We start from the raw sequence: 15,324 nt of genomic DNA, 5'->3' as shown, positions 1-15,324 counted from the left end.
TGTGGGATCTTCCCAGACCAGAGATCAAACCCGTGTCCCCTGCATTGGCAGGCGGGTTCCTAACCACTGCGCCACTAGGGAAGTCCCCCTCGGCCCTTCTTTGTCTCCATGACTTTGACATTTTGGAAGCATCCAGGCCAGTTGTGCTGTGCGACGTCCCTCAATGTGGATTTATCTGATCTTTCTCCATGATTAGATTCAAGTTGTGCATTTTTGATGGAATATCACAGAGGTGGTATTGTGTCATTTGCGGGCATTATATCAGTAGGCACGTAATGTAAGTTTGTCCCATAACTAGTAACGTTGACCTTGATTGCTTGCTCAGCCAGGTTTCTCCAACATAGAGTTTTCCTCTTTGTAATGACTGAGTCCAGGGAGGTTCTTTGAGACTATGTAAATATCCTGTTCCCTGATACATTTTCACCCAATTGTTCTAGCATCCCTTAATGATTTTTGCCTGCATAATTACTATTGTAATGGCTACCAAATGGTGATTCTTCTCTCTAATTTCTTCTTCATTTATAAGATGGCACTTTACTTAAGGAAGAACTTCTTAAGTATATTTATGGGTTATCAGTAAGCATTCATGTATTCTTACTTTATTCTATGGGTTATAATCCATAGAGCTCATCATGATGTTCAGATTGTCTCAGATTTGGCTGGTGGGAGCCCCCTCAAGCTGGCTTCTCTGTCCTTTTGACAAGCCCATCTTTTTTTTTTTTTTTTTTTTTTGAACACTTCCTTACTTTCTGGCACAGGAAGATAGTCCAGATTTTCTTGTACTTGATCAGCCTTAACTCTCAAGTTAGCATTTCTCCATGGAGTCCTGGTTCTTCCTAGTGGGGAGTCCTGCTTCTTCTTCTCTTGGTGCTGAGAAACCAAATTACAGGGACTAGGAGTCCTCGCTGCTACTGGGGTGTCCCTGCCTTGACGCCCTTTCTCTGGAGAGAGCTAGGAAACACACGCACATTTTTTTTTTTTTTTTTTTTTTGCGGTACGAGGGCGTCTCACCGTTGTGGCCTCTCCCGTTGCGGAGCACAGGCTCCGGACGCGCAGGCTCAGCGGCCATGGCTCACGGGCCCAGCCGCTCCGCGGCATGTGGGATCTTCCCAGACCGGGGCACGAACCCGTGTCCCCTGCATCGGCAGGCAGACTCTCAACCACTGTGCCACCAGGGAAGCCCCCCACGCACATATTTTAAAATTGTGAGTTCATGTCGGTGCCTCTCATTCCAATCCATCACCACTGGGTTATTCTTGAACCTTCCCTATTTTATCTTTTTCTTCCCCACAGTGGGAACCTTGGCCCCCAACAGCGTTTATATACGTACTCACTTGTTCAATCCTACAAAACACATAAGAGAGGTTCAGAATTGCTATAGCTGTACTAACACCCCCTGAACCTGAGCGTTCAAGATTTGTTTGCAGATTGTTTTGTTCTCTGAGGGCATGGGTATCTATCTATCTATTTATCTATCTCACATTATTGTATTCAGAAGTCACTGGGATTCGTTCCTATTTTTTTGGTCTTCTTTGTGGTTCTGTTCTTTGTTTGAAATACAGTTAGGTTCACTTGCTTCTGTTTGTATTTGGTTTTAGTTCTCTCCCCTATCCTTGTTGAGTTAATTTTCCTTATGAATATGTAAACCATTGACAAGGGTTCCCAAATCAAAACTATGCCAAAAGGTAAGCCACAGAAACATCATTTCCTCACCATCTCTTCCACTTCGTTCCCATTCAGCCCCCATAGTTTCTGGTTATCCATCCTAGGTTTCTTGTTACAAAAGTGTATGTGTTTGTGTGTTGTGTGTGTGCACGTGCACACATACGCATGCACATGTATTTATACATACATATATATGTATGTGTGTATTACATTAATATATACACACATATATGTATATGTATGTGTATGTGTGTATATATGTTTATATACATTAATACATATATACACATTATGTATATGTATAAAAATATATGTATACTTTCCTCTTGTCTTTCTCCTGAAATAACCCTTTTTACGCATAACTCTGCAAAGACACTTCCATAGAACTAGAAAACAGATTAGCGTGGTCACAATCATGAAATTCACACACATTTCTGACCCCCACCACAAAGTTAGGTCAGCACTCTTAGGAATATTCTGGGTTGGATGTTTCACTGCATTCCTTATTTATTTATTTATTTATTATTTATTTTTGGCTGTGTTGGGTCTTTGTTGCTTCGCGCGGGCTTTCTCTAGTTGCGGCGAGTGGGGGCTCCTCTTCTTTGCCGTGCGTGGGCTTCTCGTTGCAGTGGCTTCTCTTGTTGCAGAGCACAGGCTCTAGGCGCACGGGCTCAGTAGTTGTGGCTCGTGGGCTCTAGAGCACAGGCTCAGTAGTTGTGGTGCATGGGCTAGTTGCCCCGCAGCATGTGAGATTTTCCTGGACCAGGGCTCGAACCTGTGTTCCCTGCATTGGCAGGCAGATTCTTAACCACTGCGCCACCAGGGCAGCCCAACGTTTCACTGCATTCCTGCTCATCAATCTGGCTTTCCTTTCACTTGGTACCTGTTTAAAATCCCTTTCACCGATTGCTGCTAATTAGGAAGGTCCAAGTGTCTAAGGCCCAGGAGCCTCACTTCTTATTGGGGAAACGTGGGGCTTAAAGGAGGGTCCTCCAGTGATGAGGGTGTTAGAAGTGGCATCTGTTTTGTTCTCTTGGCAGGAGATGCATCTCCTGCAGGACACGGTCAGGACCCTTATGGTCTCCTGCACCTCTGCCTACACCATCAGGTAGGACCCCTGGAGGCATCCTAGATGACTCAGTCCATGCATTTTCTTAAGGAAGTGGTGGGAAGGTTCCAAACTCAAGAAATAGATTGTCAGAACATCCTTTTTTTTTTTTTTTTTTTTTTTTTTAAGGTGCCCCTTTCTCTCCCCCCTCCACTGATTTCCCAGCTTCTCGGGCAAGGTCCCTCTCCTTGGGTGTATGAATCAACCTCTTTAGCCCCAGTCTGTTAATGGCATGTAGCACATAGGGATGTAGAAAGGCTTAAGGGGAATTCCCTGGCGGTCCAATGGTTAGGATTCTGCACTTTCACTGCCATGGCCCAGGTTCAATCCCTGGTCCGGGCACTGAGATCCCAGAAGCCACAGGGCGTGGCCAAATAAATAAATAAAGAGACGTAAGGGACTTCCCGGGTGGTCCAGTAGTTGAGAATCTGCCTCCCAATGCAGGGGACGCGGGTTCGATCTCTGGTCGAGGAACTAAGATCCCACATGCCTCGGGGCAACTAAGCCCGAGCACCACAGCTAGAGAGAAGCCCGTGTGCTGCACCTAAGGCCCAACGCCGGCAAAAATAAACAAATATTAAAAAAAAAATAGAGACTTAAGTAAGTGCACATAGCAGGGGGCCAGGATGTAGGAAGCATCAGTGAATGACTGTAATTAGATTGATATTTGTCAGTACTGGTTGAAAGGGACAGAGATTCTCTCAAGCCACCTTCAGATACAGGATCATGCTGTGGGGAGTCTAGAAGCCCCAGCTGCTCTGCTCACGGACGCCTCTCTCTGCCTCGGGGCTCTCCTGGGTTCCATGCTCTCTCTCTTATCCCATCTCTGCTCCTCGCTGAGCTTCAGCCCTGTTCTCTTGCTCCAAGTGGTTTCTTACCTTCTATTCAGTGTCTTGTTTCTACCACATGACTTCTGCTTATCATGGTTCATGATTCCTCATGACATTGGTTATAGTCCAAATCTACCTTATGGTTTCTGTGATCTTTCTTTCTTTGTTCCTCCTTTCTTTCTTTTTTTTTTTTTTGCGGTACGCGGGCATCTCACTGTTGTGGCCTCTCCCATTGCGGAGCACAGGCTCCGGACGCGCAGGCTCAGCGGCCATGGCTCACGGGCCCAGCCGCTCCACGGCATGTGGGATCTTCCCGGACCGGGACACGAACCCGTGTCCCCTGCATCAGCAGGCGGACTCTCAACCACTGCGCCACCAGGGAAGCCCTCCTCCTTTCTTTTCTTTCTTTCTTTCCGTCCTTCCTCCTTTCTTTCTTTCTTTCTTTTCTTTCTCTCTCTCTTCCCTTCCCTTCCCCTTCCTCCCTCCCTCCCTTCCTTCTTTCCTTCCTTCTTCCTCTCTCTCTTTCCGTCTTTCCTTCCCTTCTTCTGTCTTTCTTTCCTTCTTCCTTCCTTCCTTTGAGTTAAGATGCACATAAAATGCACCTTTAAATTATTTATTTATTTATTTATTTATTTATCTAATTTTGGCTGCATTGGGTCTTCTTTGCTGCGCGGGCTTTCTCTAGTTGTGGCGAGCGGGGGCTACTCCTCATTGCGGTGCGCAGGCTTCTCAATGCGGTGGCTTCTCTTGTTGTGGAGCATGGGCTTTAGGCGCACGGGCTTCAGTAGCTGTGCCGTGCGAGCTCTAGAGCGCAGGCTCAGTAGTTGTGGCACACGAGCTTAGTTGCTCTGCAGCATGCGGCATCTTCCTGGACCAGGGCTTGAACCCGTGTCCCCTGCATTGGCTGGCGGATTCCTAACCATTGCGCCACCAGGGAAGTCCCAAAATTCACCATTTTAAAATGTACCATTCAGTGGCATTTAGTACATTGATAATGTTGTCCAATCATCACTTCTGTTTTCATCACCCCCAAAGGAGACCTGTAACCATTAAGCAGTTCTTCTCTCTTTCCCTTTTCCCCAGCGTCCTGGCAACCACTAGTCTCCTTCCTGTCTCGACGATATACATCTGCCTTTCCGTAAATTTACCTTTCTGTTTCATGCAAATGGAATCATACAACGTGTCCTTTTGTATCTGGTTCCTTTCACTCAGTGCAATGCTTTCAAGGTTCACCCACGTTGTAGCATCTCTCAGTACGTCATGCCTTTTTATGGCTGATTCTGTAATTTGTTACCTGTGGTCCTCCATGACCTCTTCAGAGCCTTGACTCATGGCTTCTGTTCACGCATAGCTCTGGCTTCTTCCTAACTTGGCCTTCATAACATGACCTTTTGTGGCTTCTCTCTATACATCCTTTTAGCTTCGGCTTCCCGCTGTCCCCTTCTTAACATTTCCCAATTCAAATTCTGAGGAGAGAATCTGGCCCCGCTCATCTTTTCTGCCACATCCCACAAGTGATGGCCTGCTGGCCTGTCTTTGCATCACCAGGATCTAGCCTCTGCCAACACTCCTCCAGTTGACTGCAGTGGGCAGCCTAGCTGGGTGCGAAGATAGGGTGGCTTCCATTAGAAGGCAGGGGGCAGCTGTCAGGACCAACACTTCTGTCAGAGCAGCCAGTGTCTCCAGTGCTTCCTTGCTGGCTGACCTGGGCAGGTCACTTCCCCTCTCTGAGCCTCAGTTTCCTCTACTGTGACATGGCAACAGTAATGGTATCTACCTCATGGGCTGCTGTGGGGACTTATGGCATGCTGCTTTAGAGCATCTCCTGCGGGGCCAGGCTCTTGGGAAGTTGGGTTCCCTCTTCCTGGCCCTTCTGTTGGCCTGAAGCCCAAGGCACAGAAAGAACTCTGAGTCCTAATCCCTGAGGGGCTGCTAGAGGGGTCGCCGGGGGCCAGGGCTGCTGGGTGCCAGGAGAGGACTCCCACCAAGGAGGACTGACCTGAGTAAGCCTCAGAGGAATTTAAACAGAGTAAGAAGCTAGTGCCCTGAGTCGAGGCAACCAAGGTTGGCAAAGGTGCGGAAAGGGGAGCTAGAATGGTCCACGGGCAGGGACCTGAGGCGACTGACCTGCTGTTCTCCCAACTTAACAACCCTCTGACCTTTGATCCTATGACCTGTGAAGTAGGCTTGGGGCACTCTTGAGTTTACAGTTGGCTGCACTACGTTTAAAAGCTTAAAAGCTCCACCTTCGGCCAAGCAGGCCAGAGGAGTCTCAGTGAGTGAGCCCCCGACTCTGCCCCATAACCCCATCCTGACCCACCTCTAGGAACCTAGACAATCTTCTGCCTTTTGTGACTGCAGGGTAACGGCAACCTGATGCTGCCCCATCCCTGTGACTCCAGGCTGACCTCACCCGTCCCTGAGACCCCCGGCTGACTGTACCCCATCCACCCCCCCAGCCCCAGGATGACCCCGCGCATCCCTGTGACTCAAGACTGACCCTGCCCCACTCACCCTCCAACCCCAGGCTGACCCCGCCCCTCCCTGGGCCCCAGTCTGAACCCAAATCCAACCTCCGATCTCCCTGACCCGGGTCTAACTCCCCACCCCTCCCAGGGAGAAGACGAAGACCAAGTTAGGCGCGCTGCGGGAGACGGCGGAGAAGGAGGTGGCCCAGAACGACACGAAGGTGCAGAGCTTGGAGCGGCAGATCGCGCAGTTGGAGCAGCTGCGCCGCTTCCTCAAACTCAAGAACGTCGATCGGCAGCCGGATCCCGCCGTCGTGGAGAAGCGCGAGCAACGGGGTGAGGCTGGGGCCGCCACCTCTGCCTGCAGCAGGCCGGGCCAGGGGAGGGGCGGAGCGGCTCGCTCCTGGTCTCGCCGCGGGGCGGGGCCGGCCGGAGGGCGGCGCTGGAGGGGCGGGGTCTGCGCGGCTGTGGTGTTGTTGCCCCTCCCCACCAGCGTGCCCAGCCAGGCCCCTCCGCCCTGGTGGCCGCCCCGGACGCCGACATCACTGACGCCTCACCCCCCAGCCCGGGCGGTGGCCGAAGGCCTCCGGAAGACCTCCTATGAGAAGCTGGTGCTGAGCTACGAGGACGCCCTGAAGAAACTGTTCCAGCTGACCGGGGAGAGCGACCTGGACTTGCTGGTGGAGAAGTACCTGGAGTGTGAGTCCCTGGGGGTAGGGGGTGGGGATGGAAGGGGCGGGGAGGAGGGGGGGCAGGAGCACGGCGCCCAGCCCCCCGGAAACCAGTGCAGACTGTGCTCCGTCTCGGTCTCCGAGGGCCTCCGCTTCGGCCCTGGGGACTCCTCCACCTGCGCTGGAGGGACCAGGAATCAGGCTCCGCCCTACTCGCCTCTTCCCGTCCGCCCTGCCTCCGCCCCTCTCTCTCCCCCGCATCTCCCCAACCTCTCTCCTACCCCCGTCTCGGGCCTTCTGACCCCTTCCTTCTCTGTGTGTCTCCACCCGTCAGCATCTCTCTGTTCTCACTGAGTGTATCTCCGTCTTTTTCTTTCTGTCCAGTTTCCCTGGCGTGTCTGCCTTCCCGCCTCCCCCATCCGTCTCCCCTTCCCCGTTCCCTCCCTCCTCTGCCTCCCTCATTCCTGGGCCTGCGGGTCTCCCTGGGAATCTTCCCCCCAACCTCTGTGTGCCTATCTCCGTGTCCCTGTTGCTGTCTTTCTCCCGGGGTCTAATGTTCTCTCTTTACCCACCTTCACCGTTTTCTCTCCCTCACTTCCCTGTTTCTCTGTGTCTCTCTCGGCATTTCTGTGACTTTCCCTCGGTCGCTATCGCTTTCTGTCGCTCTGCCTTGCCCTGTGTTTCTCTGTGTGTCCCCTGTGTCTATTTCTTTGCCTATATCTCTCCGTCTCTGTCTCTCTTTGTCTCTGTATCTTTGTTGCCTTTCTCAACATCTCTTTCTCTGCCCTTCTGTGTGTGTCTCTGTTTGCTGGTCTCTGTCTCTCTGGACCCTGCCTTTCCCGACTCGCCCCCAGTGGAGGAGCGGAACTTGGCGGAGTTCAGTTTCATCAGTGAGCAGAACTCAGAGCTGGGGCATCTGCAGGAGGAGATCAAGGGGGTGAGCGAGACCCGCCCCTCCCCCTCCCCCGCCCTCCCCCGCTCCCGCCCCCGCCCCTCCCCCTCCCCTCCTCCACCCGCGTTGGCGCCCCCTCCCGAGCTGGGCGCAGCGTCGCGCCCCTGCCCCTGTAGCTGCAGGAGGCCTTGGAGAGCCTGCGCCGCAGCGAGGAGGACCGCCGCTCGAGGCAGGAGCAGCAGCGGGCCGAGTTGCAGCAGCGCGTGGACGAGGTGCACACGGAGGCCGAGAACCTGGAGGCCCGCTTCCAGAAGTTTCGCGGGCAGCTGGAGAAGCTCAAGACCGGTGAGCACCCGCCCCGGCTTCTTCATCTGGAAGGATGCGATGAGCAGGCGGAGAGCCCTGCCCGGGCCGGCCACGCAGAGACATTCCACGGACCACTCTGTGCACTCCCTTGTCATCTGGCTTCTCCACTGGCTTCTCCACTGGCTTCTCCACCCTCCAGAACATATCCCATATCCTATATCCATCCAACCATCCATTCACTCATCCATCATCATTCTGCATCCAGCCAGCCAGCCAGCCTTCATCCAGCCATCCTGCATCCATCCATCTATCCTGCATCCATCATCCATTCACCCTTCCAGTGTGGAGTCCATGAGAGTCAGGCAGCCCTGGGTTTGAATCCCAGCTCCACCATTTGTGAACTTTGGTGTGTGGTTTCCTCTGTTGGAGCCCCTCCGGAAGTGGAATAGCAGTGCCTAGGTTGTAGGGTCGGCATGAGAATTAGATGGGATGAGGGACAGGGAGAGACTGGGAGGTGGCAGCGGTGGTGGGGAGCAAGCAGGAGGGCCACCTCGCGCTGCGCGGTCGGAGCTCAAGTATTGGCAGACCCTCTCTCCCTCTGTTGTAGGGACTGCGGTGACAAGCCCTGTGCTAGGTGCTGAGGACCGGGCAGGGGGAGGGCGGGGAAGAGACTGACACGGGCTCTGGATACTCGTAACCCAGGGGCTGGGAAGGAGGACACCTTGGGCTCTGCAGGAGGAAGGGTATGCCTTAACTCAGAGTGGAGTGCAGGGCCAGGATTTTGGGGGCCCACTGCAGAATGAAAATGCGGGGCCCCTTGTTTACAAACTGGCAAGAATTTCAAGTGGCAATAGCACAGCATCAAACCAAACGTGGGGCCCTTCTCAGCACGGGCCCTGTGCCCATGACATTGGCTCTGCTGGGGTCACAGGGGAGGTCTCCTGGGAGCCATGATGCTTGAGGCTGATTTTGAAGGATGAGTATTTAACCGAAAAACTGGGGAGACGGGATGCTCCCAGCAGGCAGGGCCAAGGCTCGGAGGTGCATCCAAGGAAGGCAGGTTCTTCGTGCAGAGAGGGCGTGGGTGGGAGTTGAAGAGGGTCAGATCCTAAACGGATGCCAGGCTGAGGCTTTTTCCTGGGGGTGCTGGGGAGCCATGGGAGGGTTGTGAGCAGGAGAGGGGGGTGGATAGGAGGGAGGGGGATGAGGATGGAGAGGGAGAGATGGAGCACAGAGGTGTCGGGCTGAGGGGCTATGGGGGGATGAGGGCTGAGGCACCAGGGGTCTGGCCCGGTGCGGGTGCAATGCAGAACCTGGGAGGAGGAACTGCTCTGGGGGATGAGCCTGATCTCAGTGTGAGTGGTATTGCGGACTGTTCGGAGAGGGACCCCCGGAGGAAACTGAATACGAGCCTGCAGTTCAGGTGGGGGAGGCAGGGGAGGGTGGTAGGGATGCCACAGGCTGGGTGCAGATTTCTGTCAAGGTCATGGGTGCATCTTATTTCATTCACAATAACCAGTTAACTAAATACAAGCGGGCCAATTGTGAGAGCGGGTCACAGCCTTGGTGCAGCTGTGAATTTCCTCTGCTTTCTCCCGTGGAGCACGTGTGTGTGTTTCTGTGGGAGAAGCACATCCTGAGCCGTGCACTCGCTGGGCTGGGTGGAAGCTGGGTGGTTCCGAGCCGTGAGCAGAGGACTGGCTGTGTGGAGGTGCCCTTGTCACGTTTCCCTTGGACTTCCCTCGCTTTTTGCCCTCTGTCATCTGGAGTCCGGTGGCCGGGCACACCGCGATGCCCTCCCCCCGCCTGGCTGTCTGAACTTGGGCAAGTCCCTTTGCATCTTTGAGCCTCGCTTGGGCAGCAGGGCCTTGAGGAGAGGAGAGGGTGGCCCCCCATGGGCACCGGATCCATGATGGCCTGTCCCCTCTGACCCCAGATATCCAGCGCCTCCTCACCAGGGCCCAGTGTGACAGAACCGTCGCCAATGACCTCCTAGGGGTCAAGATCCACATGAGAGACCGGGACATAGGTCTCTTCCTGGGCGTCATCGAGAAGCGGCTGGTGGAGCTCTTGACGGTGCAGGCCTTCCTCGAAACCCAGGTTGGGGTGCAGACGGTGCGGAGTGGGGACAGGGTGCCGGGGCCTTGGAGACGGGCCTGAGCGGACCACTGGCTTCTCCACCCTCCAGAACAACCTCTCTGCCAGCTCACCTAACGCAGCCCTCCTGGTGCTGGGCCAGAGCCCCGAGGATCTTCCCAAGGAAGTGGCCCCACCTCAGCCCCCTGACGATCTGTGAGCCAGAGGGCAAGGGTCAGGGAGCTTCCACGGGGGCAGAGGAGACACGGGAAGGGAGGGTTTTCAGGCGTGGGCGGGCCCCTGGGACTGGAGGGTGAGTGGGGCTCGGGGGCGGGGGAGTAGATGAAGTGGGTACTTCGGGGGAATCGGAAGGAGTAAGGGCTCCAGGGACATTCGATGGGGCCCTGGGTGGACCCGAAGGTGAAGGGCGCTCAGAACCCGGCGCACGGCTGAGGGTCTCAGGGCCTGGCAATGAGGCGCCATCGGCCTTCTGAAGGTCGAGGAGTAGCGTCCCTTCCTGTCTTCCACCCACTTTAGTGAGGACCCCCCAGGCTTTGAGGCCAACGACGACTATCCGCTGAGCAAGGAGGAACTGCTGAGCCACGTGGTGAAGTCGGTGAGGACGGGTGCCCGCGGCTGCGGGGCGGTTCTTCCTCCTCTGGGGCCCTAACTCGCCTCCCCCGCAGCTGGAGGCCCGGGAGCAGGCGACGCGGCAGCACCTGAAGCAGCTGGCGGAGGCCGTCACGAAGGTGGACAGCACCCTGAGCGTGACCCTCTCCAGCACCCAGGCCAGCTCCGGCCTGCCCCTGCTGCCCAAGAGCCCCAGCGCTGTCTCCGGCTCCCTCATGAGCCCCAGGGCTAGCGGCATCCTGGCGTCCAGCGGAGGCCGCGCCACCGGCTCCAATGTCGGCCGCGTCCCCTTTGGGGACCCCAGCTCCGGCGCAGGCCACACGACCTTCGGCTCCACCAGCGCCGTCACCGGGAGACCTATGTCCAGCCAGGGCTCGACTGCGGGCCGAGTGATTGTCACACCCCCCAACTCTAGCAGCTACCTGGGGTCCAACAGAGACCACGAGAGCTTTGGGGGCCCGGAGAGAAAAAGCCCTGAGTCAGAATCGAGTGGAGGCCTCGAGTCCAGCAGAGGCCAAGTCTCAAGCACTGGCCCTGCCTCTAGCAGCAGCCGGGTCTCCACCACCAGCAAAGATTCCCAGAGCAACTAGTAGGGGCACCCAGCCCCCACCCTGCCCCTGGCTCCTTGCAGGGCCTTCTCTGGGTCTCTGCCTCTCAGTTTCCCCTGTGCCTCTCCATCTTTCTCACCCAGCTCTGGGTGAACTGCCTGCACACCTGTCTGCAATTCCCCTTCACTCTGTCTCTGCATCTCCTCCCATCAGCTCCCCCTCATCGGTCGCCTGGTCCCCCTCTGTGTTTCCAACCTGCCCTTCCCTTTCAGTTCCCCAATCTTCTGTTCTCTAGGCTTCCCGTTCAGTGTGTCTCTGTCCCGTCTCCATGTTTGTCTCCCCATCTCTGCTCTGACCTCTCTGATTATCCCCCCCACCTCCTGTTTCGGCTTCCCCACTTCTAACTCCCTCTCCTCTCCTTGCATCTCATGCCCCTGTCTCTGTAGCTCCTCATTCCTTGTCCTCCTCAAGAGTCCCCAGTACTGACCAGTGGGGGAAGAATAGGGGCAAAGACATCAGGGTCAGCATGAGCTGTGACCATAGGAAATAAAGGTCAGAGTCTGATTTTTACCCCAGCCTGGTTACAAGCATATATGTGAGTGAGTGAGCGTAAGACATGGCTGTTTCCTCTACCTTTGGCCCAGGAGAAAATGTATGACCCTGTCCCTATTCCCTGCCATTCATTCATTTGCTCTTTTTTTTTTTTTTTTTTTTTTTGAGACTTGCACATCTCAGGCTCTACTGAGAACCAGGAACTGTATCAGTCAGGATAGGCTGGGTTATGCTGCAGTAAGAAGCAACCCCAGAATCTCGGTGTGTACCTTTAACATTTTTTAATTTATATTTTGGAATTCTTCATATCTCAAGAGAGGGGACTGAAAGCAGCATGTCAACCTTGCTACCTCAAAATTGCACAGGAAAGAAAACTCCAAATTGCCCCCAAATTGCCCATCACGTCGTTGATTAATTAGCTTTAATCAAGACATATAAAGAATATAAATAGTGACAACAGAAAGAAAGTATTAAAAATAAGGGACCTGAAACACATTCTGTTCTCACAAATGCAGTTCAACACACAGGCTTTATAAGAGTGCTTTAAGAACACAAAACAATCTTCAAAATTGGACTCAAAAAATTGGACAAAATTGGAAGTGACTCTCGCCTGTGTGTGTCGGGGCTGCGAGCAGGGGTCGCCACCTTCTACTGTCAGCCATCCCGGAAGTTCAGTCATCGGTGGGCCTGGCACCGTTTGCTAATTTAGTGCAAACGTGGGCTCACTAGTTTTGTTTGTAAAATAATTAATCCATCAGAGTCATGGGATTTAATTTCCCATCGTGAGGGAAAGGGCTATCCATCATGTGATCTGATGAGAAAGCTTACCTGTATTTATTCAGTTTACAGGCAGGATGTTAAAAGCAGGGCAGCAAATGATCAAGACAACCCAGCAGGGTGAAAGCCTTCTTCTGGAGGGAATAGTCACTGGACCTGACCACAACTCCTACAGTTTGGGGCATGCTAGAAAACATTTTTGTTGAAATCACTTCTGAGAAATATTCATAAGGAACAGGAGATGTTGGAATGAATTATTAATTTTCACAGTCTCTTTAGTGCACAGTACAAAGTTAATAATTTTGTAAAACTTCTCCCCTTCACACCGCATCAAATCAGATCCTTTGAATTAACGATATGCAGAATCCCATCTCTTCCCTAACAGTTGCAGGGGAGGGGGACTCTCCATCTCTTTTCCCATTGATTTGACAAACATTTATTGAGTACTTACTATGTGCCATACAGGGTACTAGGCTCTGGGGATATAACAGTGAACAAGAAATTTAAAAACGGGTATTTCAGGAAGGCGATGGAAATGGCAACTCCCTAGAATGTGACTTCTGGAAGTTAGGCTGTCATTGTTACTTTCTCCTTTGGGACCTGGGAAGTCTCATCTTGGAGGGGGGCAGTCATGACCACCGGCCCTATTTGCCATCCCAGAGGGACTTCCTCTTCTCTCCTAAGACAGGACAATGAGCACAGAGAACCCAGACCCGCAGGTCTCCCCTCCCCAAAGTGGTCTCAAACCCCTATAGCAGGAGGCATTCAGCCTTAAACACCCCACCCTGAGTCTCAGCCACCTCAAGGGTCCTAGAGCTTCACTGAGCAGAGCATCCCCTGGTCCAGGGGCTGGGCTCACCATATATGGATGGTCAACCTTGTGGCAACAGGCTCAGAATAGAACTGAGGCCACTTAAAGAGAAGTCAGAGAGGGGCTTCCCTGGTGGCGCAGTGGTTGAGAGTCCGCCTGCCGATGCAGGGGACGCGGGTTCGTGCCCCGGTCCGGGAAGATCCCACATGCCGTGGAGCGGCTGGGCCCGTGGGCCATGGCCGCTGAGCCTGCGAGTCCGGAGCCTGTGCTCCACAACGGGAGAGGCCACAACAGTGAGAGGCCCGCGTACCCCCCCCAAAAAAAGTCAGAGCATCAAACCCAGAGTCCTCTTGGTTCCCAAGTAAGACAGCACTACCCTCGGGGTCATAGTCACATCCCCTGCGGCTCAGGGTGGAGAGAGGGATGGAGGACGCAGGCTTGCTGGGCCAAGGCTGTAGCTAGGAGACAAAAAGAGTGGGCTGCTGATACGTGCTTTCAAGTGGGGGTGATTTTTGTGGCGGTGACGGTGGTGACAGTGGTGATGTCGGCGATGGCCCTAATGGGGATGGCGATAATGATGGTGGATGAAGGTGGTGACAGTGATGATGATGATCGCGAGTGATGCTGATGGTGACAGAGAAGGGGATGTGCTGATGACGATGATGACCGTGGTGACGATGGTGATGGTGGTGATGGCAATGATGCTGCGAGTGCCACCTCAGTGCAGATTCTTTATTGCTGTCTCAGATTCATTTTGTAACATAAGAAGACTTGCATTTTTTAAGCCTGAGCTCGGGAATGTCATTCATTTACATTATACAGTAATAAGAAAACAGCAGACCAGTGCAGCTCAATCTTATTGGCAAAATGGAGAAAGGACTAAATTAAATTGTACTCAATAGCAGTGCAATTTGGAGCATTTAGTGATTTCTCTGCTTTAGGACTGAGGCAGAAACTGGCACTGTCGCATACAACCTGTGTAGACTTGGACAAGTGTCTTCACCTCTGAGCTCCGTTCATCTTGAAGTCAGAGGGGGAATCCCTGGAGGCGTGATCAGGGGATCTGACCAACATTTAAAAACAGGAATACAGTAGAATAAAAAACATCCTGTAGTACAGGGTGGTATTTGAGGAAACCATGTTGATGTGAAATGATTTCTTACTGTGCGTCACGGTCAGAAAAGTTTGGAAGCCACTGGTAGATGGCACCCATCATCATACACTGATTTTCAGACAACTGCCCACTAATGACACCCGATATCAACTCCCTTTCACATGTTGATTCCACTTCACCCGAAGCAAACGTTCCGGGTCTCCCAGCGGCTCTGTCTTAGCAGAACTCCGCCGCCAGGTGGCGCCCGTGCCCCGCTGTGAGCGGATTCTTCTCCGTCCTGACTCAGCCCAAGCTGGTGATTTCCTTGGGGTCACCCCTCGCCCCGAGGATCGAGTTTACTGGGACTAAACGTCTTGACCACGAATAGAATTCCCCGAGCAGAGCACGGCAGGAGGGCGCAGGCGGTCACGAAGGGATGTGGCCATCCTAAGATATCCACTCATCCCTTCTTGATTCCACAATGTTCATTAAATGCCTGTGTGCACCAGACGAGCTCCCCCATCCCAGAGCTTACATCCTGGTGGGGGAGGACGGACAGGATCCCAAATTCAAGACCCCACCAGTACAGGGAAGCCTACCCACCTAGTCCGGTGCAGGACGGCACGAGGTAGAATCTCGCCCGCCCCCAGCCGGCTGTGACCTTGGGCAGCTTGCTTAGTCCCTGTGCCTCAGTTTCCCCTGCTACAAAATGGGACTAATAGCACCCACGTCATAGGGTTGTCGTGAGCATTAAATGAGTTAATATTTGTAAAGTACTTAGAAGGGGCCTATGTCTGTTAAACCCAGTGTTTAAAATTCTCATTTGACAGCTGTAGGAACTGAGGATCTGGGCATGGGGCGGGGAAGGGAATCCCCAAAGCCATATTTTTTCCCCCT

The 15,324-nt window shown here is 53.5% G+C and overlaps 1 protein-coding gene across 6 annotated transcripts in view; it reads left to right on the top strand.

The window, feature by feature from the left end:
* ODAD1 (outer dynein arm docking complex subunit 1) overlaps positions 1 to 11,769 on the top strand; it is a 31,026-nt gene extending 19,257 nt beyond the window's left edge. For all 6 annotated transcript variants that reach the window (XM_082606106.1, XM_082606102.1, XM_082606107.1 and 3 more), the window contains exons 7-15: positions 2,706 to 2,773; positions 6,220 to 6,407; positions 6,636 to 6,770; positions 7,597 to 7,679; positions 7,811 to 7,979; positions 9,877 to 10,040; positions 10,129 to 10,232; positions 10,554 to 10,632; positions 10,703 to 11,769. In XM_082606106.1, the coding sequence (XP_082462232.1) occupies positions 2,706 to 2,773; positions 6,220 to 6,407; positions 6,636 to 6,770; positions 7,597 to 7,679; positions 7,811 to 7,979; positions 9,877 to 10,040; positions 10,129 to 10,232; positions 10,554 to 10,632; positions 10,703 to 11,236 (1,524 nt within the window). In that variant the 3' untranslated portion in view covers positions 11,237 to 11,769. The remainder of the gene's footprint in view (positions 1 to 2,705; positions 2,774 to 6,219; positions 6,408 to 6,635; positions 6,771 to 7,596; positions 7,680 to 7,810; positions 7,980 to 9,876; positions 10,041 to 10,128; positions 10,233 to 10,553; positions 10,633 to 10,702) is intronic.
* The last annotated feature ends 3,555 nt before the right edge of the window (positions 11,770 to 15,324 follow it).

The sequence above is a fragment of the Mesoplodon mirus genome (assembly GCF_964341445.2).
Source record: "Mesoplodon mirus genome assembly, chromosome: 19".
In the NCBI taxonomy this organism is placed as follows: domain Eukaryota; kingdom Metazoa; phylum Chordata; class Mammalia; order Artiodactyla; family Ziphiidae; genus Mesoplodon; species Mesoplodon mirus.
This window is presented reverse-complemented; position numbering and strand designations above follow the sequence as displayed.